Here is a 21,030-nt window from a genome sequence, read left to right as displayed (position 1 = left end):
TAGGCAGCAGCAGGCTCGTAAGCATTCATTCAAACAGCACCTTCGTGCGCTTTGCCAGCAGCTCTTCGCAATTCTTCAAGCATTGCGCTGTTTATGACTTCAAGCCTATCAACCCCCGAGATTAGGCTGGTGTAACCCATGTGAAATGGCAGCTAGTTAGCGGGTGCGCGCTAATAGCGTTTCAAATGTCACTCGCTCTGAGACTTGGGAGTGGTTGTTCCCCTTGCTCTGCATGGGTAACGCTGCTTCGAGGGGTGGCTGTTGTCGATGTGTTCCTGGTTCGAGCCCAGGTAGGAGCGAGGAGAGGGACGGAAGCTATACTGTTACACTGGCAATACTAAAGTGCCTATAAGAACATCCAATAGTCAAAGGTATATGAAATGCAAATGGTATAGAGAGAAATAGTCCTATAATAACTACAACCTAAAACTTCTTACCTGGGAATATTGAAGACTCATGTTCAAAGGAACCACCAGCTTTCATATGTTCTCATGTTCTGAGCTTGAACTTAAACGTTAGCTTTTTTACATGGCACATATTGCACTTCTACTTTCTTCTCCAACACTTTGTTTTTGCATTATTTAAACCAAATTGAACATGTTACATTATTTATTTGAGGCTAAATTGATTTTATTGATGTATTATATTAAGTTAAAATAAGTGTTCATTCAGTATTGTTGTAATCGTCATTATCACAAATAAATAAAAAAATCGGCCGATTAATCGGTATCGGGGGTTTTTGGGCATCCAATAATCGGTATCTGTATCGGCGTTGAAAAATCATAATCGGTCGACCTCTAGTTGGTAGTAAAGTATAATTTGTTAGACTGCAACTTCTGGGGTAGCTAGCTTTAGCTTGGTAGCATGCTAGCACAAATACAACCAGCCTGAAAACAATGACCAGTAGAAACTGCAGTCATTTTCATTATTCTTAGCAATGATTTAGGAATCCTTGTTGAGAAAGTATCAGCTAGGTTGCCAGTTGAAATTTAATTTCATGAAAATAAATCGCTACCCAGCTACTTAACCCTGTTGCCCAAAGCTAACGTTATAAGCAGTCAGCTAGCTTCATCTGGCTAGTGAGGCTCGACTGGACCGGGTTTTGTGTTGTTAAGCTAGCCACAATAAGGATTAGGCACAATAGTGGAATTTGCGGTTTGCCTTCAAAATAAAATGTAATTGACAGTGATGCAAATGAATACAAATAGTAGAATTATATAAATACTTTTATTTTGAAGGCCATCCGCAAAGTCCACTATTGTGGCTAATCCTTATTGTGGCTAGCTTCACATAGATGGGTCCGACCACCATTCATCAAATAAGAACTGTGTTATAAATTAGGGTTGTTTTAGATGATGACACCTAGCTATATAGTTAGCTATAGCTAGCTATACCTACTGAAACAGATGACGTGCTATTTGACGTATCTTTTTTGACACGTAAAGACCCAAACAGCGTTCCATAGAAATCCTGGTTGAGAATGAAACGACTGAACAAATGAATAACGAAACAGCACAGCAAGTAAGTGAAAGAAATAGGTTTTGATTATGTTTTACTGGTGATGGGGACATACGTAAATATCAACAAAGTAACTTTTTGGTGTGTGTGTGTGTGTGTGACCTTTATTTAACTTAGCAAGTCAGTTAAGAACACATTTGTTTTTACAATGACGGCCCGGACAACGCTGGGACAATTGTGCGCCGCCCTATGGCACTCCCAATCACGGCCGGATGTGATACAGCCTGGATTCGAACCAGGGACTGTAGTGATGCCTCTTGCACGGAGATGCAGTGCCTTAGACCGCTGCGTCGATATGTGTGTGTTAACTATTTAACTGTACTAGAATGCCTACAAGGCAGCAAAAATTTTAAATATCGGTTATCGGTATCGTTTTTTTTTGGCAAGGAAAATATCGGATATCGGTATCGGCCGAGAATGTAATGTTGGTGCATCACTTGTATGTATGCATACCGTTCAAAAGTTTGGGGTCACTTAGAAATGTCCTTGTTCCATGAAATGAGTTGCAGAATGAATAGGAAATATAGTCAAGACGTTGACAAGGTTATAAATAATGATTTTTAATTGTGTCCTTCAAACTTTGCTTTCGTCAAAGAATCTTTCATTTGCAGCAATTACAGCCTTGCAGACCTTTGGCATTCTAGTTGTCAATTTGTTGAGGTAATCTGAAGAGATTTCACCCCATGCTTCCTGAAGCACCTCCCACAAGTTGGATTGGCTTGATGGGCACTTCATAGGGTCAAGCTGCTCCCACAACAGCTCAATAGGGTTGAGATCCGGTGACTGTGCTGGCCACTCCATAATAGGCAGAATACCAGCTAACTGCTTCTTCCCTAAATAGTTATGGCATAGTTTGGAGCTGTGCTTTGGGTCATTGTCCTGTTGTAGGAGGAAATTGGCTCCAATTAAGCGCCGTCCACAGGGTATGGCATGGCGTTGCAAAATGGAGTGATAGCCTTCCTTCTTCAAGATCCCTTTTACCCTGTCCAAATCTCCCACTTTACCACCACCAAAGCACCCCCAGACCATCACATTGCCTCCACCATGCTTGACAGATGGTGTCAAGCACAACTCCAGCATCTTTTAATTTTTTTCTGCGTCTCACGAATGTTCTTTGTGATCCGAACACCTCAAACTTAGATTCGTCTGTCAAAAACACTTTTTTCCAATCTTCCTCTGTCCAGTGTCTGTGTTCTTTTTACCCATTTTAATCGTTTCTTTTTATTGGCCAGTCTGAGATATGGCTTTTTCTTTGCAACTCTGCCTAGAAGGCCAGTATCCCGGAGTCGCCTCTTCACTGTTGACGTTGTGACTAATGTTTTGCTTGTACTATTTAATGAAGCTGCCAGTTGAGGACTTGTGAGGCGTCTGTTTCTCAAACTAGACACTCTGATGTGCCTGTGGACTCCAAGTTGTAGAAACATCTCAAGGATCATCAATGGAAACAGGATGCACCTGAGCTCAATTTCGAGTCTCATAGCAAAGGGTGTGAATACTTGTGTAATTAAGGTATTTGTTTTTTATTTGTAATACATTTGCAAAAGCTTTTGACTTTAATTATGGGGTATTGTGTGTAGATTGCTGAGGAACATTTTTTTAATTTAATCTGTTTTAGAATAAGGCTGTAACGTAACAAAATGTGGAAAAGGAAGGGGTCTGAATACTTTACAGATGGACTGTGCCTTTCCCGTGACCTCCGCGATGGATTAGTCCACTGAGACAGGCACGAATCAGGCAATTGTATTGTGCACCATAAGGAAAAAAATACGGATTGCGACTGCTCGACTAAAGAAATCTCGGTCGACCAACAGCTTATCGACCAAACAATAGACCAGTGGACTAAATGGGGTCACTCCTAACGTGTATGGTTTGTTAAACTTTGTCATGTTTTTTGCTTGGCATACATTTGAAAGTGGAAACAGTGAGTCTCAGCGTCACTCTGTTACTGCGGAATTGCCCCCCCCCCCCCATGTTGAAGGATGGTGATACTTCAGGATGTCAGTTGGTCTTGTGCTTAGATTTTTGTACAAGCCACAGTCAAAGGTCCAGTGTGTTTTAAACACAGATATATCTTGGTAATAGATTTGAAACAGCCTAGCTGTAATTATATATGGAACAATATAAATGCATTAGTATCAGCTTGTTTTTAGTCGTGCAGACGTTGCCATTAGCTATGGACATCGCTCACTAAATGCAGAACAAATTCCTGTCAGACCACTTCATGGTTGTGCAATGTTCCTGGTGATGTCTGTATTGTGACTTGTGGTCTTTTCCCATACTTTTCCAGGTGTTTGAAGAAGCTGAACTCTTGTCTGACCTGTTGACACCAGAGCTGAACTACAAACTCTGCGTACATGGCACCCTCAAGTTGACACCATGGCCCAGATATCCAGTGGTAATGGGTTCAAGCTGGATGTGGCCCAGCCAAAGGGGGTTGTGGGTAAGGAGGAGGCCCTTCGTATGGAGGCGGAGGCCTTAGCGAAACTACAAATGGAGAAGAGACAGACGCTCCCGGCGACCTCCTCTTCCACCTCCTCTTCTGCTTCCTCACAAAACAAAGTTCATCCTGCCACCGCTCCCAGGCCTACTCCTTCCTCCAGCAACCGACCGGAGAAGGATCTCATTGTCTTCCCCGAGGCCAAGATGCAGGCAGAGAAGGACAAGTTCCGGGACATCGATGTCGACAAGCTGACCAACCAGGAGTTAGAGAAGCTCCTGCTGGACGACAGCTTTGGGGCAAACAGCAGCAAGGCCTCGCGGCCCTCCTTGCTGCTGGGGTTTAACCTCAGCGCTTCTTACCCGGGGGGCCACGCCACCTGCAGCCCCTCGCCCTTCCACAGCGGCCAGTGGACGCCCTCCATGCTCTCCACGCTCTCCAGTTCGGGCGTGTCTACACCCACCCACCAGCAGGCTCCCATGTTCCCTTCTGCTCCGTTCCCTAACCCCGAAAACTTCTCCTTCCACAATGGCTTTTCACCGGCCATGCCGCCGTACATAGGCCTGCCCGGCCCGCAGACCTCATTCATGGCCTTCACTCCCATCCAGCAGCCCGGGGCCATGGTGTTCCAGCAGCCCACCGTCACCCTGGAGATGGCCAAGCTCTTCGACAAGATCCACAGTACCTCGGAATACTTGAAGAACGGTAGGTCGGCCAGCACTGACCTGGATTCTTCGTCGACCAGCATCGCGTCCCTGGCGCCCAACCCACCACAACCTGCCATGGAATCCCCTGCTTTCAGCCGCTTCGAGTGGCTGGACCTGGACCCACTCAACAAGCGCAAAGCCGAGGGCGAGGAGGGCTCCTCCCTGGCATCGCGCGGTACAGTAATGGTGGTGGGAGGGCCAGCTGGAGGGGACCCCTGGGATGCTGTGCTGCTCGACGAGACAGAGGGTGTGGCTGGTGGCAGCAGTCCACCCGTGGAGGTGACGGGTAAACTCGCGGGTCGCTCTCAGCCCCGGAGGTCGTCGACGGGGGCAGCGGTCACTAGGAACCATTCCCTTACTATCCCAGCATCCTCATCACAGCAAAAGCCAAACAATCAGGTACGTCTAGTCATCTAACGGTAAAAAAATCGTACAATCTCTCTCCAAAGAAAATCTGTACACTACCACACCACAGCCTAAACAGCCTAATCAAGATCTATCATGGCTCATTCAAAATAACCCAAAATAATTAATGCCTAAACAAATGGGTACGATTGTAGCTGAACCAAAATATCAAAGGGTTCATCAAAAGCCCAGCCAAAACAACCGGGTCAAGTCCGTCATCAATGACATCATACCGGCACTGCCAAAACATCCATTTTGGTTTCCATAGCACATACCTTTAGCCCAGTAAACGTTCCACACCTTGCAATGCCCACACCTTGTGAGGGCAATTCTAAGCCAGCAGTAGCGGAAAATATTTTTGGTATTTCAAAATATTCTGGCAATTCTAACATATATAAAATGCTATGGGAGGAAGGTGTTTTATATTCGTTTTACATTTGTATCACAAACAATACAAATAAAAAAAAATGTGATTAAATATTTTATGACCTTTTTAGACCTATACATACCTCCTGTAAGATCCTATGATCCTTGAACCGTACATGATACAGACAACGTCTTGGTGACATTATACCCCTTATATTGTGTGCTCTTCAATATGGAGTATGTGTCCATGTGTGTCGCCCAAGCCTGTCTGCCTCGCTGTACTTAGTGTTGGTATTGCCTAAGCAGGGACAAGATCATACAGCTCCCCAACATGCCCCATGGCGGACTCATCTGAGAAGCCCCATAGCGACCCAGTGTTGCCATGGCAGCAGGCGCTGTCATTTAAGACCGAGTGTGAGACTGAGTGTGGCCGGGCGAAGCACCACTCTCAACCAGCGAGGCCAGCGCAGAGTGACCTACAGACCCAGTCACCCCTTATCGGTTCCAGCCCCATAGTTATCTTTCATCAAATGTGTGTTTGTGGGTGGCTACAGTGCCTTCAAAGTATTCACACCCCTTGATTTTTTTCCCACGCAGGAGAGGAAGGAAACCCGCTCAGGGATTTCACCAGAGGCCAATGGTGACTTTAAAACAGTTACAGAATTGAATGGCTGTGATAGGATGCATCAACAACATTGTAGTGACTCCACAACACTAACCTAATTGACAGAGTAAAAAGAAGGAAGCGTGTACAGAATAAAAATATTCCAAAACATAAATCCTGTTTGCAGTAAGGCACTAAAGTAAAACTGCAAACAAATATGCCAAAAATGAACTTTGTCCTGAATACAAAGTGTTATGTTTGGGGCAAACACAGCACATCACTGAGTACCACTCTTCATATTTTCAATCTGTATCATGTTATGGGTATGCTTGTAATGGGCAAGAAATAGCACGTTTTTTAGGATAAAAATAAACGGAATAGAGCTAAGCACAGGCAACATCCTAGAGGAAAACCTGGTTCAGTTTGCTTTCCAACAGACACTGGGAGACTAATTCACCTTTCAGCAGAACAATAAGCTAAAACACAAGGCCAAATATACACTGGAGTTGCTTACCAAGACAACATTTAATGTTCCTGAGTGGCCGAGTTACAGTTTTGACTTAAATCAGCTTGAAGATCTATGGCAAGACTTGAAATTGACTGTGATCCACAACCAAAAGAATGTGCAAATATTGTACAATCCAGGTGTGCAAAGCCCTTGGAGACTTACCCAGAAAGACTCACCGCTGTAATCGCTGCCAAAGGTGATTCTAATATGTATTGATTTAAAGTTTCACCATATTAAAACGAGAGTTCAGTTCACGCGACAGGATTTCCGTTAAAATGTCTTATAATGAAAGCAACAAAATAACAAAGGCTTTACACTGATGGTGAACACTTGGATACATCTTGGGGTTAAGTGGGTTAAAATCTTCAAGGATGTCACAGGGGGTGCACAGAAGGATGTCAAAGTGCTGAATTTTGGCGCTTTATCAAGTCTTTTAATATTAAAAATCCGTTCTTTCATACACTGTGGTGGTGGATAGATAGGCCTACAGAGTGATATATATATTGCTAAAAGTAGCAACAAACAGGAAGTGCCTTGTGGGTGGAAATTGTGGGTTGAGAGCCAGACACTAACGGAATCCTCTGAATCAGCTGATTTAAGTCCTAGATGATAACAACAACCGCAACCTTTGTTGAAAAAGGATATTTCTATAATGTCACAATGGAGGTTAGGACAGAGGAATCACTAACTTTCTGATTGAAAGAGGAAGTCAAACTTTACTTGGTTCACTGGTTCTCCTGACGTAGCTTATGCTAGAAAGTGTAAACCAGGAAGAATCAAATGAAATTAAATTGTGTTTTTCATATGCGCCAAATACAACAGGTGTAGACTTTACCATAAAATGCTTACTTACCTTCCCTTTCCCAACCATGCAGAGTTAAAAAGTAAGGAAAGTTGCTCATAAAAATTGAGAAATAATAACACCATAACTAACAATAACGAGGCTATATAGAAGGAGTACCAGTACCAAATCAATGTGCAGGGGTACGAGGTAGTTGAGGTAATCTGTACATGTAGGTAGGGGTAAAAGTGACTAGGCAATGAGTATAGATAACAGAGTAGCAACAGCGTACAGTGCTTTCGGGAAGTAGTCGGACCTCTTGACATTTTCCACATTTTGTTACGTTACTGCCTTATTCTAAATTGGATGAAATAGTTTTTTTCCCCTTCATCAATCTACATACAATACAAAATAACGACAAAGTATAAACAGGTTTGTAAAATAAAAAAATAGATACCTTATTTACTTAAGGCGGCAGGTAGCCTAGTGGTTAGAGCATTCCCCAAGCGGACAAGGTAAAAATCTGTCGTTCTGCCCCTGACAATGGCAGTTATCACACTGTTCCTAGGCAGTCATTGAAAACAAGAATTTGTTCTATATATAAGAATTTGTTCTATATATATTTATTATTATTATTATTATTATTTTAAATGTAAAAGTATTGATGTTTCTACAACTTGATTGGAGTCCACCTGTGGTAAATTCAATTGATTAGACATGATTTGGAAAGGCAGACACCTGTCTATATAAGATCCCACAGTTGACAGTGCATGTCAGAGCAGAAACCAAGCCATGAGGTCGAAGGAATTGTCCGTAGAGCCCTGAGACAGGATTGTGTTGAGGAACAGATCTGGGTAAGGGTACCAACATTTTTGGGCAGTATTGAAGGTCCCCAATAACACAGTGTTCTCTATTCATTCTTAAATGGAAGAAGTTTGGAACCACCAAGACTTTTCCTAGAGGTGGCCACCCGGACAAACTGAGCAATCGGGGGAGAATGGCCTTGGTCATCTCTGCAGCACGCCAACAATCAGGCCTTTATGGTCGAGTGGCCAGATGGAAGCCACTCCTAAGTAAAAGGTACATGACAGCCCACTTGGAGTTTGCCAAAAGGCACCTAAAGGACTCTGACCATGAGAAACAAGATTATCTGGTCTGATGAAACCAAGATTGAACTATTTGGCCTGAATGACAAGCGTCACGTCTGTAGATAACCTTGCACCATCCCTATGGTGAAGCATGGTGGTGGCAACATCATGCTGTGGGTATGGTTTTCAGCGGCAGGGACTGGGAGACTAGTCAAGAATGAGGCGAAGATGAACGGAGCAAAGTACAGAGAGATCCTTGATGAAAACCTGCTCCAGAGCACTCAGGACCTCAGACTGGGGTGAAGGTTCACCTTCCAACAGGACAACGACCCTAATCACACAGCCAAGATAACACAGGAGTGGCTTTGGCACAAGTCCCTGAATGTCCTTGAGTGGCCCAGCCAGAGCCCGGACTGTGCAGCGACGCTCCCCATACAACCTGACAGAGCTTGAGAAGATCTGCAGAGAAGAATGGGAGAAACTCCCCAAATACAGGTGTGCCAAGCTTGTAGCTTCATACCCAAAAGACTCGAGGCTGTAATCGCTGTAAAGTACTGAGTAAACGGTCTGAATACTTATGTAAATGTGATATTTCAGTTTTTTTTGTTTTAATAAGTTTGCTGAAATTTCTTAAACGGTTTTTACTTTGTCATTATGGGGTATTGTGTGTAGATTGATGAGGGGGGGAAATTATTTAATAAATGTTAGAATAAGGCTGTAATGTAACAAAATGTGGAAAAAGTCAAGGGGGGTCTGAATACTGAAGTTGTGAGTGAGCATGTGGACTTGTTTAAAACACACTTTTTAGCTTTTTAGCTTTCCTTAGGGTGTTTTCTAGCCGTTCAGTTTTTAATTTTTTTATTTTTATCCTCTTATGTAGGTTGTGTAGTAAATATTTCAGCTTTATTTAATAGTTTTTTTTGTTTGTATTTTCCTGTAAAGCACATTTTGTTGTATTCCATGTCTTAAATGTGCTGTATAAATATCGCTTGATTTGATTTATACTACCGGGACATTTTGTTAGTCCCCACAAGGTCAAATGCTATTTCTAGGGGGTTTAGGGATAAGGTAGAATTAGGGTTAGTTTTCGGGGTTAAGGTTAGGTTTTGGGGTTAGGGGGTTACCCAATAAGGTTACTTAAACGATTGTGTGTGTTGGAGTGTGTGGGTAGAGTCCAGTGAGTGTGTATTGAGTCAGTGTAAGGTTGAGGAAAGTAGAATAGACTCATGTCAATGGAAGTCTACAGTATTAGCAAACCACAAAAAAAACGGGGCCAGTGAAGTAGGTACCATTCTAGGACTGTATATACAGGCAGCAGACCAGCTCAAGCCTTGGACATTGAAGTGGTGTACTGTACCATTTTAAGACAGAGGAGCTGTTAAGCAGACCGGACCTGACTCAGAACAGTAGGGTGACTAGACTAAAGCCAACCAGAACAGATGCATGACATGAATGGTGTGAGTCACATGGGCCATAACCATCCCCTCAGGCTCCAGTACCCCCCCCCCCCCCCCCCCCCCCCCCCCCCCCATTAAAAGCTGCTCAGAGGATGAAATGGAGAAAACAAAGATAGGCCTGTCTAACTGTACAGCCTGGTGTCTGTCCTGCAGAGGGTGTGTGTGTGTGTGTGTGATCATCTCCGCCTCATTGGATTATCTCTGCGTGTTTGTTTTCGATGAAAGGATCTTGTCTCAAAACACGAACACAGCTAATGCCTCTCACTCTTTTTCTGCCAACTGGAGACCTGGCTAGCTGGGATGTACAAGGTTTCTCGGAGAGCGAGAGATTGCCATCTCAGCCGTGTCAGCGCAACAAACACACTTGATTTGTAGATATGTATCAGTTTCGTGATATTTTATGTCAAAACAAGGATGTGTTAGTCTCTGTAAGAGTTCTCTGTAAAATGGGTCGTGTTGTTTAGGCAATGCAATGGAAAACTTTTTTAAATGCTTTGCAATGGGGGAAAAAAAAATAGGATTTTTCTTATTGGACAAGTCCAGATAGTTCCTCCGTAGTTAAGTCCGTTTTTTTCCGTTTGGTGCCTAATGAACACAACCCTGATGCCTTTGCTTGTGGAGTGAAGTTTTTATAGGAACCGCTGAGCAAGTAGCTCATAAAATAATGCTAAATCTCCGTGGCCCCCGAAAATGACAAAACATAAAGAAGGCAGACTGATATGTTGCGATATATCATTAACGTTGTACTTCTCATGTCAGCAATTACAAATGGACGCAGTCATGACATCCTATTAACATAAAACATCTGTAAAGATGTGACTTTTTCTGAAAACAAAACTAACATTACATTTTTCCCCGTGAAGTGTGTGTGTAGGCACTGTGTGTCGACTGTCGGTCAATGGGTGTTAAAATGAGTGCGTTTTGAATGTTTTTTTATATAAGGGTAGTTCCACGAAATGAGTCCCTTTAGGGTAGTGTAGCTTGTTGAACAAAAATGACCTGTATTATTTCACAAAATGTTTACCTTCTGTCATGACGAGCACATGTTCAACTTAATAAAAAAAAACATGTTTTCCTATCGCAAGAGGTTAAATAAATCAAAAATGTCTGTAGTAAGTGCCAAGTAAAGTAAGTGACCATCATAATATTGACGATTTCATCTTAAATCAGCCATGAGTCTCTTTGTGACAGTGGGAATGTAAGCTTATTGGGTGCAACAGGGAGGACAATTAAATGCCAGCTTCACCAAAACATGTACATCGTTAAAAGATTTCTAGCCTGTCTGTCTGGCTAATAGGGTTGACGTGTTATGCTCGACCCATTCAGTTTTTCACCACGAAACACCAGAAGTTTGGGAAAAAGAGTAGAACACATGACGTGTGTGTAGATAATGTTTAGATGGCTGTGTTTTGCATAAACCTCAGCGTACGAGTCACTGAAGTGTAGAATGGGTCAAGAAGTGCAGTTACTTGACAGTGGTAGCTATGCTGTGCAGTATGCCCCGAAAAGCTGTGCTCTTGGTGAAAAAGATGATTGATCGCTTTTCATAAGTGTACTAGAAAGCACACATTTGTTTCATGCGTTTTTGTTTTCAAATGTCTGCAACAAGTAACACACATGGAACAACACACGAAAGTTACTCTGCATACCAGGCATTTTTGTAACCCTTCCCTATTCCCTCAGAGCAGAATCAAAGTCTTCCTCTGTGTGCATCGTGATGTCATTGAATTCCAACGCCTGTGTGTGCGCTTTTCTGCTGACTCACAGCAGACCAGGGAGAAGAGGCAGGATTTTAACTTGTAATTTCCTGTTGCACAGGAAACGCATTCTTAGCCCCAACTAGTTAGTCAAATTATGAGGCGTTCCTCCTGCCAGTTCCCGGCAGCTTTTTTCACTGCATCCAGGAATTTCTGAACTCAATTCCTAGGGGGGGCCCTTTTAGTGTGTGAATGTGTGTGTTTACCTTTTCCCCACTAGGAAAAATTCACATGATAGGATTCATTGTTTTCATATATCAAAATGTGTGTTATTTTAGCTGCCTGCATACACCTCACTTACTTAGCACAATGCACAGGACTAAATGAATCGAGCCTCCGTCAGTTTGTATAATGTGTAAATGTACACTCGCCGGACAGTTTTTATTAGGTACACCCTTCTAATACCGGGTCGGACCCCTCCTTTGCCTCCAGAACGGCCTCAATTTTTTGGGGCATGGATTCTTCAAAACGTTCCACAGGGATGTTGGTCCATGCTGAGGCGATGGCATCACGCAGTTGCTGCAGATTGGATGGCGGTACACCACCGCCACCAGCCTATACCGTTGCCACCATGCAGGCTGGGTCCATGGACTCGTGTTGCTTACGCCAAATCCGGACTCTGCCATCAGCATGACACAGCAGGAACCAGGATTCGTTGAACCAGTCAATGTTTTTCCACTCCTCAATTGTCCAGTGTTGGTGATGGCCTGCCCACTGGAGCGCTTCTTCTTGTTTCTAGCTGATAGGAGTGGAACCCGGTGTGGTCGTCTGCTGCAATAGCCCGTCCATGACAAGGACCGACGAGTTGTGCGTTCTGAGATGCCGATCTGCACACCACTGTTGTACTGTGTCGTTATTTGTCTGTTTGTGGTCCACCTGTTAGCTTCCACCATTCTTGCCATTCTCCTTCGATCTCTCTCATTATCGAGCTGTTTTCGCCCACAGGACTACCGCTGACTGGATGTTTTTTGTTTGTCGCACCATTCTCTGTAAACCCTAGACACTGTCGTGCGTGAAAAGCCCAGTAGGCCGGCCGTTTCTGAGATATGGAACCGGACGATAATACTACACTCGTTTTGCCCATTCTAGTGTTCAATCGAACAGTAACTGGATGCCTGTCTGCCTGCTTTATATAGCAAGCCACGGCCACATGACTCACTGTCTGTAGGAGCGAACCATTTATGTGAATGGGGGGGGGGGGGGGGCGGTGGTGAGTGTATATGTGCGTAGGTCCAATTAGGTGTTAAGGTCTTACTGCAATTGTACTTTTTGTATTTAATGTGTACCTTCCTAAACTAACACCAATTAAATTCCAGTTCCATATTAATTTAACACCAGTAAACCTTTACACTTCCTCAATTGATGTTGGCTACTTCTTCTTGTTTTGCTCACCATTTTGTCCCCTATGTTTTGTCTCATTGTCTCACAGCACGATAAGGGAAGTGGGAAAGCACTGGCAAAGTACACCGCCCTAGAGGAAAAGGAAGCCCAGAACCTAGAAGTTGTAGCCTTCTGTGAAGACGTAGCAATGTAAGCCGTGTGTGTTCAGTGTGTGTGTGTGTTCTGAGCACACACTTAGTACTGTGTGAGTGTACGCAAAGGAGTGTGCGCGCGCACAGTACTGTGTGTGTGTGTGTGTGCTGTAATTGCATGTTTGTGTGACTGGGTGTGCAGCCTCACTCCAGTCCTCTGGGTGGAGTGATGATGTAGCTTTGCTCTGTCAATCGCTCTCTAGCATAGTAACACAACATCACCAACAAAGCACTACACCATACACACACACACACACAGAGTAAAATCTGCCCCATCTAGACCTATCCCTCATGGGAAAGCCATCGTTATAGACTACGAAGAGTCTTCACATGTAAATGAGAAGTATAGAGGCAATTGAGAGTAATCTCGATGACGATTCAGTAAGCATCAATACATTAGTTCCTGAGTAATTATTCAATTCCATTCAGTAATGCTTTATTGGCAGAAAACACAGTACATGTGCTGCAAATATCGCCAAAGCAGAAGAGTTTTAGAAGAAATTTGGCTCCCATAAGGAAGTACAGGAGGGGGAAGTTAAGTAGGAGAACTAATCACAGGAACTTAGTCAGTCCATTATCTACTAGTTTATGCATGTGTAATAGTCCAGCAAACTTTCAGATTTGCAAACTAAGGTAATAAAAAGTAGAGAATCAATTCTATGTAAAGGTGACGTACTGGATTTCAATTGGCTGATTTTTTTTTTTTTTTTCCAGACTGAGGTCAAAGTTCGCCCACGATGACCTCCACACCAACCCGGGGTACGTGCTGAGCGCGGTAATCCCCCAGAGGGACGGGGGAGGGGACAACGGCTGCAGCGTCAAGGTGTCCATCGAGATCTCTGAGTCCCAGGAGCCTGTCACCTTCACCTGCGACGGTAAGGACATATCACAACACCCTTACTAGGCTTGCTAAATTCTGAAACCTCGGTTGGTGAATTCCAGGATTCAGGAGCGAACACATGGAGACACAATCCTCCAAATGGGATTTCTGGATAAACGAGGGATTTTGGGAAAGTTTCTAAACTTTTGCAACCCTAACCCATACAGAGGTGCTCAGTGTCCTCAACCCTGGACCCTGGGTGTGCAGGCTGGTTGCTAAGATACCTTTATAACCATAAAGTAGGTTATTACTACATGCAATGACATCAAGGGGCCTCTTTAGAATGGAGCTCTCCCAGGTCTAATTAACCCAACTGCAAAAAAAAAAATCAGAGGCATTTCCCCTTTAAGACAGAGCTCTTCAGATGACAGATAAGAATACTGGGCTAGAGGTCCAAAGGAGGAAGCAGCATTCGGGACAGCTATTTTTTTATTTTATTATTTTTTTAATACATTTTTTGTGGAAACACACCACATTCCCTCTCCTCACAAATAAAAGGTTGTGCCACTGCCCTGGAGCAGCTATGTCGGCCAAAGGGCTTCTCTATATTATGTTCACTCATTCGCCCACTGTGCTTTTGGTTCGATCTCTGGGGGTGCGTTGTCATTGGCTGACCCCAGGTTCGTAGCGCCGCCCTGGATCCACCCATCCAATGCCAGTCACTGATCTCTCTTGGCACGGACCCCTGTGACCAAGTTCTCTAATGGAGTCTGCTCTGAACTCCCTGGGTGCTGGCAGCGAATCAACACCAGCCTTTTGTGTGTGGATTCTATCTATCCTTAATTTATTTTTCATTTTAAAACCAAACTGGTATTGCTTGCTCGTTCCTGTGTGTGTGTGGCCAGTCCCACTAACCTAGTCTCTCTGTAACCACACCAACTGGTCATGCTGCCTCTTCTTTCTCATGTACTGTACAGCCAGGCCTGATTCGCTGTACAGTACAGATTCCCCCGATTGGCCACAATGGGAAAAGCCAGGGTTGTATGTCGGCACACAGGAACAATGGCCTTCAGTTCTCTCTCTTTTAGGAGGGGGGAAGTGTACGGGGGGAACGAGAGCAGGCTGAAAATATATTTTCTTTCCCTCTTTCTTGTGTGTAATCTGTCGCATTTCTCTCTCGGTCCTCAGGCAGGCCCCTCTGTTCCACTTCCACTGGCATTCCACCAGCTTCCTAAATTTGGCGTGTGGAAAAATCTACCGGGGGTGAACAAAAACGTATTCCCAGATGACTCTTTCCCCAACTGCTACTGTTATAGCTTCTCTGCTCTTCTCTGACACTCTTACTGTATTTAACAGACAGACAGAGCCGAGCTAGCTTCTGTTACCGGGGAGAAAAAACCCTGATTAGTTCTTTCTTAGGCTAGAATCTTCAACTGCAAGATTTAGGTTCGAAATTTCTTGCCTAACTTGGCGTGGGGAGAGAGGAAACCCAGGGAACTGGCTGAGGTGGATGTCTGGTAGCTTTGAGTGTGTTGGATGTCACCTTAAGTCAAACCCCTCGTTTTTAGCTCTGTCTGCTGCAGTTCTCTGATCTGAAATGCCCCGCTCTCTTTGTCTTTTGATCTCTCTTGCCATCATACTCTCTCTCTCACTGTCTTGCTTTCCCTTATGTTCTCTCTCTCTTGCTATGTTGCTCTCTTTTTTTTCTCTTTAAGTGCCTTTTTAAATCTGATGAAGAAGTAGACAGTAAAACGCAGAAATGGTGTTGTTTAAATTCCCCGTATTGATGATGAGAAATGCAGTTGTTCCTGTCCCCGTTGGTGCTGAGGTAATACATCTGGGTTCTGCTTTACCCTGGCAGGATCGCCCAGGACCTGGCCCCTTCCTGGCGGCTGATTGGATGTGAGCCCTCAATTGACGTCACTCATTGGCTGGGTATTCAAGTGCTAGCTAACGAGTTGCTAGAATCCTGCTGTGTTTCGAGACTAGTATTGTAATCATAGACACCAGTCCTGCCCTAAAAATTGTCAGACTCCAACCACCCTAGTCATAGACTGTTCTCTCTGCTACCGCAAGGCAAGCGGTACTGGAGCGCCAAGTCTAGGTCCAAGAGGCTTCTAAACAACTTCTACCCCCAAGCCATAAGACTACTGAACATCTAATCAAATGGCAACCCAGACTATTTGCATTGCCCCCCCCCCCCCCCTCTTTTACACTGCTCCTACTCTGTTATTATCTATGCATAAGTCACTTTAATAACTCTACCCACGTGTTTATGTTACCTCGCACGTTCTCTGTACCGCTGTATATAGTCTCGCTATTGTTGTTTTACTGCTGCTCTTTAATTATTTGTTACTTTATTTCTTTAGGTATTCTTCTTAAAACTGCATTGTTGGTTAGGGGTTTGTAAGTAAGCATTTCACTGTAAAAAGGTCTACACCTGCTGTATTCGGCGCATGTGACATAACATTTGGTTTGATTCGATTCTCCCGCTTTAGACCAGACCCAGCCCCCAAGCACCTACGTTGGTGTGCATGTGGGACCACGCAAGTTCGCAAACATTCCAGCACCATGTGTGAGTTCGTAGCGACACGCAAGAGGGCTTTTTTTCAGCACACACTCTCTGGAATGCCAGCCTGGTCCCAGATCTGTTTCTGCTGTCTTGCATCCTCCAATGACCATAAGAGGCAAGACGGCACAAACAGATCTGGCAACATGCTCCCAAAATGCCCTCTCTTCGGTTGTTGACCAGTTAGCCTCAGAGGGATCCTTAGAAAGCCACCTCACAGCACCCACCCACTACCAAGATGTGACCAATCATAACGCTCTCTTAGTTCACAAATAGGCCTTCTAGTATTGATAATACTAAGTCCAGTCCATTCCTCTGTAGGGTGTGGGGTTGTTATTGCTGGAGAGCCCGGGGTGGTCTGTGTGTGTGTGTGTGTGTGTGTGTGTGTGTGCTGGCATCAAACGGAGGAGAAACCAAGAACCCCCCCACCCTTCTAGAAGTGGCAGAACAATCTGTTTTGTGTCAGGTTACACATGCGTACACACAGTCACTTACACACGTTTCATTCTCCGCCAAATATTTCCCAGGAAACATGCCCATGTACACGAACATGAGGCTTTTCCAATAACACAGTATCGTAATGCAGCCTGAGATCATTCACTGAACCGTTTTGATTCGATTTAAAATAGGGGAGATCAAATTAGCCTGGTCTCAGATCTGTTTGTGCCGTCTTGCCAACTCATATACGCTCATTGTCACGCCAGTGACTAGGAGTGGGCGAGACGGCACATACAGATCTCGGACCAGGTTAGGTATGAATATAGTTTGACTTGAACCACCCACACTGTAATCCCATCTGAGAGGACCTTTGCGATATTGTTTTATGAAACTGCTATCTGGCCAATTTATTGACTCCTCTTTTTCCATGAGCGATAGTTTCTGACCGTTCCGTCGAGCCTCTTGGACTTGAAATCATCACTTTATTGGGTGGATCAGAAGCTCTTGATTCCTCATTTTATTGAGAATCTGGCTGCTTCTCCTTCTCCTACCCTTGGCCTAGAGGTAGACAAACGGCACCTTGCTTTATTAGTGTGGTGGTGTCCTTGTGTTCACCTGTCTAATCATGTCTAATCAGTGATTCCTTCAAGGAAGGAAGGATGCACTTTTAAAGAAATTGAACAGGGGACTGTGTATGCCATAGTGCTTGCTTTAACTCTCACTCACTCTCCTCCCCCTTCCTCCTCCTCCTCCCTTAGTGAGTTCTCCTGTAGAGCTCCTCATCATGCAAGCCCTGTGTTGGGTCCACGACGACCTCAACCAGGTGGACATCGGCAGCTATGTCCTCAAGGTCTGCGGCCAAGAGGAGGTGCTGCAAAAGTGAGTCGTGCACACATGCGCAAAGTCTGGCGCGCACGCGCGCGCACACACACACAAATGTAAAACCCTGGCCTCCACATTTCCCACAGTCCTACACGCACACACACAAGCACATACTGGCACACAACCCCACGCTGACACCTGCGTTTCCCACAATCCTGCCTCTAAGTGTCCTCTCGCCCTCGCAGAGAGAGGAGAAGATAAAGCAAGAATATCAACAAGCTCACTGCCAACATTCCTCAAGCAGGGATTTGTCTTTAATTGTGTTAGGAAAATGTTTCCTTTTGCCGATTTTTTTTCCAGTTCTGTTGCAAAAGCAACAGTCAGGAGGGCAGGGGCTGCTTTTACTAATTAAGAACAGAGGGATTGCGCAAAAGCAGGTTTTGTTTTATAGACTTCTTTGGCATAAATACTCTTAGGTCAAGTGTGTGTTGGTGATGCGTCGGGTTGAGTTATATCCGCGGGGCCGGGCAGGTTTAGGGTCTTGAAATATTGTGCGGCTGATGGGGTGCGCGGGTGACGGGCGGGTTGAATAAAGCCAACTGTGTATTATAAATGTGTCGTTCTTGTGCAATTCATACGTAGGCTACATTGAGGTTTTTATTCCATTATTTAGCTCTCGCGTTCGTGCGTAGGCCCTGAAGTTTAGGCTTAACTGTACGCGCGCCAAATACACGGCAATTGCCAAGTGCTTTTGGGAACTTAGGCAGAAAATGTTGACTTCGATCCACTGTGGGGGGAAAAAAGGACAATGATGGGAGTTGAATTCAATTTAAAAAATAAATAAAACGGGAAAATAGCGAGGTTGAAAATAAAGAGAAGGGAGGGCCAGAACAGGAGCCTAATGTTTGGGAAATATGTTGTGTGATTTGTGAGGCCTTATACAAATTCGACAGTCACAAGACGGGGACTTCAAGTATGGTATGTCAAGGGAACTATACTGTTCAGATGGGTTAAATGGAATAGTAACTGAAGTCCGGACGCTGACTGTAGGTCTATAACCTCTCACATAGCCTAATCTATTAACTTTGGCAGCATTAAGCAGTTTTTTTCAGTAAAATGATACACCAAATGTAAATTTTCACTCGGGAACAGGAGTGGAGAAATATTTATTTCAGCATCTTGAGAGAATGAATGTGTGGTTAGCACCTTTACAGACGGTCCCTATCTTTATCAGCATCATAAAAGCTGATTTTCAAGGCAAACTGAAATCTTATCAGAAACATGTTGGGTCATTTTCATAGCTTTTAATTCCCTTAAAAACGGTCAAACTGATGTTTGGATGGAAAATCGTTCCCATTTTTTGTTGTTTTGTTATTGCATTTTCTCCACGGTCTTTCAACGTCTTTGCTGCAGGAGAGAAGAAGAGATGAATGAGAAATTTACCAACGTCAACTCGATTGAAGCATGCGTTCTATCGATGTATGACATATTTTCTGGTGGGCAGGGGTTTATTTAGTCTTCTAGGGCAACAAGTAATGACAGAAGAGAGGCTGCATGTATCTAATTATAGACAAGTTGACTAACAAATAGTCTACCAAAGTGTTGAAAATTATAAGCAGAAAAATAGGCATATCTAAATTGAGCTTAAAAAAATCCTACTCCCCCTACAACAAAATAGTTTGGGTGCAGACCTCAGGTTTTCACTTTATCACATATAGTCAGGTGGTTACGGATGGGTTATTAACAATTGCTTGAGGCTGCAGGTGAACAAATAGCTGACCCGCGTAGCACGTGTGTGTCTTTCTGTGTGTTGCTTGCATGCACTACATTTTTAGAGACTTTGGTCAGTTTTGCTTTGTGTCAAGCTACAAATTCCCCGGTGTGTTTATCTGTACTCTCCCGGACTTGCCTGGTCTTGGCAAGCCCTCAGAAGGTCCTGGAATGTTTCCATTGCTCCCAGCCCCTGCTAAGCATAGCATCTCTCTCAGGTCAGGTCCCCCACTGGCCCTTTAGATTCATTGGAACTCTTTAACTTTTAAGTGGGTTTTAAGTGTTTAGTTCTAAGTTAAACTTGGGTTTAATGTCCTTGTGTACACCAACGGCCTTAACCGATAAATCTGAATTACTATGGCCTACTTCCTCACCATTGAACACCATTGATTTGAAAGGTTTGATTAGGTGGACACCAGATGACGGACGTTCCATCATAACCTATTGGAAGGCTAGTTGGAGCCACTACCATATTGCTGACTCGTCCCTTTCCCCATCATTTTAGATCTATGAACACCAAAAGGATAGGTGGTAAGGGCTTGGGGCTAAGTGCTGAAATGGAACTGGGCTCATTCCTCACAATGTTCCGAACATAATGCTATAACTGCTGGGTGTTGTTCATTTGGGCACGCAACGGGAAACCTTTTGTAAACTTCTTGAAATAAAAACAAACTTGTGCATTTCTTATTGGACCAAATCCAGGTTGTCCCTTTGTTTCCTTCTGTTTGGTACCTAATGAACAAGACCCTGATATGATATTTGACCTTAGATCCCCTGTGGCCCTGTGTCCTCTCCATAGTAAGCACAGCCTGGGCAGCCACGAGTACGTACAGAACTGCAGGAAGTGGGAGGCAGAGATCAAGCTCCAGCTGCTCTCCCAGAGCACCATGAGAAGGGATCTGGCACGAACGGTAAGACCCAAACCAACCAACCAACCTACCAATCAGTGATGTAGCATTTTGATGTGTGTTTGAAGCTCAAAAGTAGCATAAGACCAGCTAAAGGTCAAAGGCCTGTAGGGAGGTTAATGAAATAGACAGACACATGTCCAGAAAGGAAAACTTCAATACTTGCGGGGGGACAGACTGGCGGGGAGACTGGCAGACTTGCGGGGAGACTGACTGAATGGTAGTCTTCCTTGCAGGCAGGCTTACAGACCGACAGGCTGGCTACCATAAATACCTCATAAAAGCAAATGTTAAAGAAATACTGGCCTTATTGGTAAGACCGACACGCCATTTGAAACCTAGCAGTGTCAGGCCTGTAAGTTCAAGGTTCTTCCCATACACTTCAAAAGCGTGTACACTTCAACAGTGACGTCGTTCACGGTAAGATACAATCATATTAAGACCTTTTCATCAAAAGCTTGTCAAACTGCACTCCAGAAATGAGCCGACTTTGAAACCCTAGTGTGATTTGAGGGGAAGCCGCAGTGAAAGGTCATGGTTTGT

At 44.2% G+C, this 21,030-nt stretch overlaps 1 protein-coding gene across 1 annotated transcript in view; it reads left to right on the top strand.

The window, feature by feature from the left end:
* LOC115197088 (phosphatidylinositol 4-phosphate 3-kinase C2 domain-containing subunit alpha) overlaps window positions 1–21,030 on the top strand; it is a 49,586-nt gene that overhangs the window by 8,457 nt on the left and 20,099 nt on the right. Inside the window, exons 2-6 of the mRNA XM_029758272.1 lie at window positions 3,806–5,061; window positions 13,058–13,158; window positions 13,875–14,035; window positions 17,746–17,866; window positions 20,379–20,490. Coding sequence (XP_029614132.1) covers window positions 3,895–5,061; window positions 13,058–13,158; window positions 13,875–14,035; window positions 17,746–17,866; window positions 20,379–20,490 — 1,662 coding nt within the window. The 5' untranslated portion in view covers window positions 3,806–3,894. The remainder of the gene's footprint in view (window positions 1–3,805; window positions 5,062–13,057; window positions 13,159–13,874; window positions 14,036–17,745; window positions 17,867–20,378; window positions 20,491–21,030) is intronic.

The sequence above is a fragment of the Salmo trutta genome, chromosome 7 (assembly GCF_901001165.1).
Source record: "Salmo trutta chromosome 7, fSalTru1.1, whole genome shotgun sequence".
Classification (NCBI taxonomy): domain Eukaryota; kingdom Metazoa; phylum Chordata; class Actinopteri; order Salmoniformes; family Salmonidae; genus Salmo; species Salmo trutta.
The sequence above is the reverse complement of the archived record's forward strand: the minus strand, read 5'-3'. Positions and strand labels throughout refer to the sequence as shown.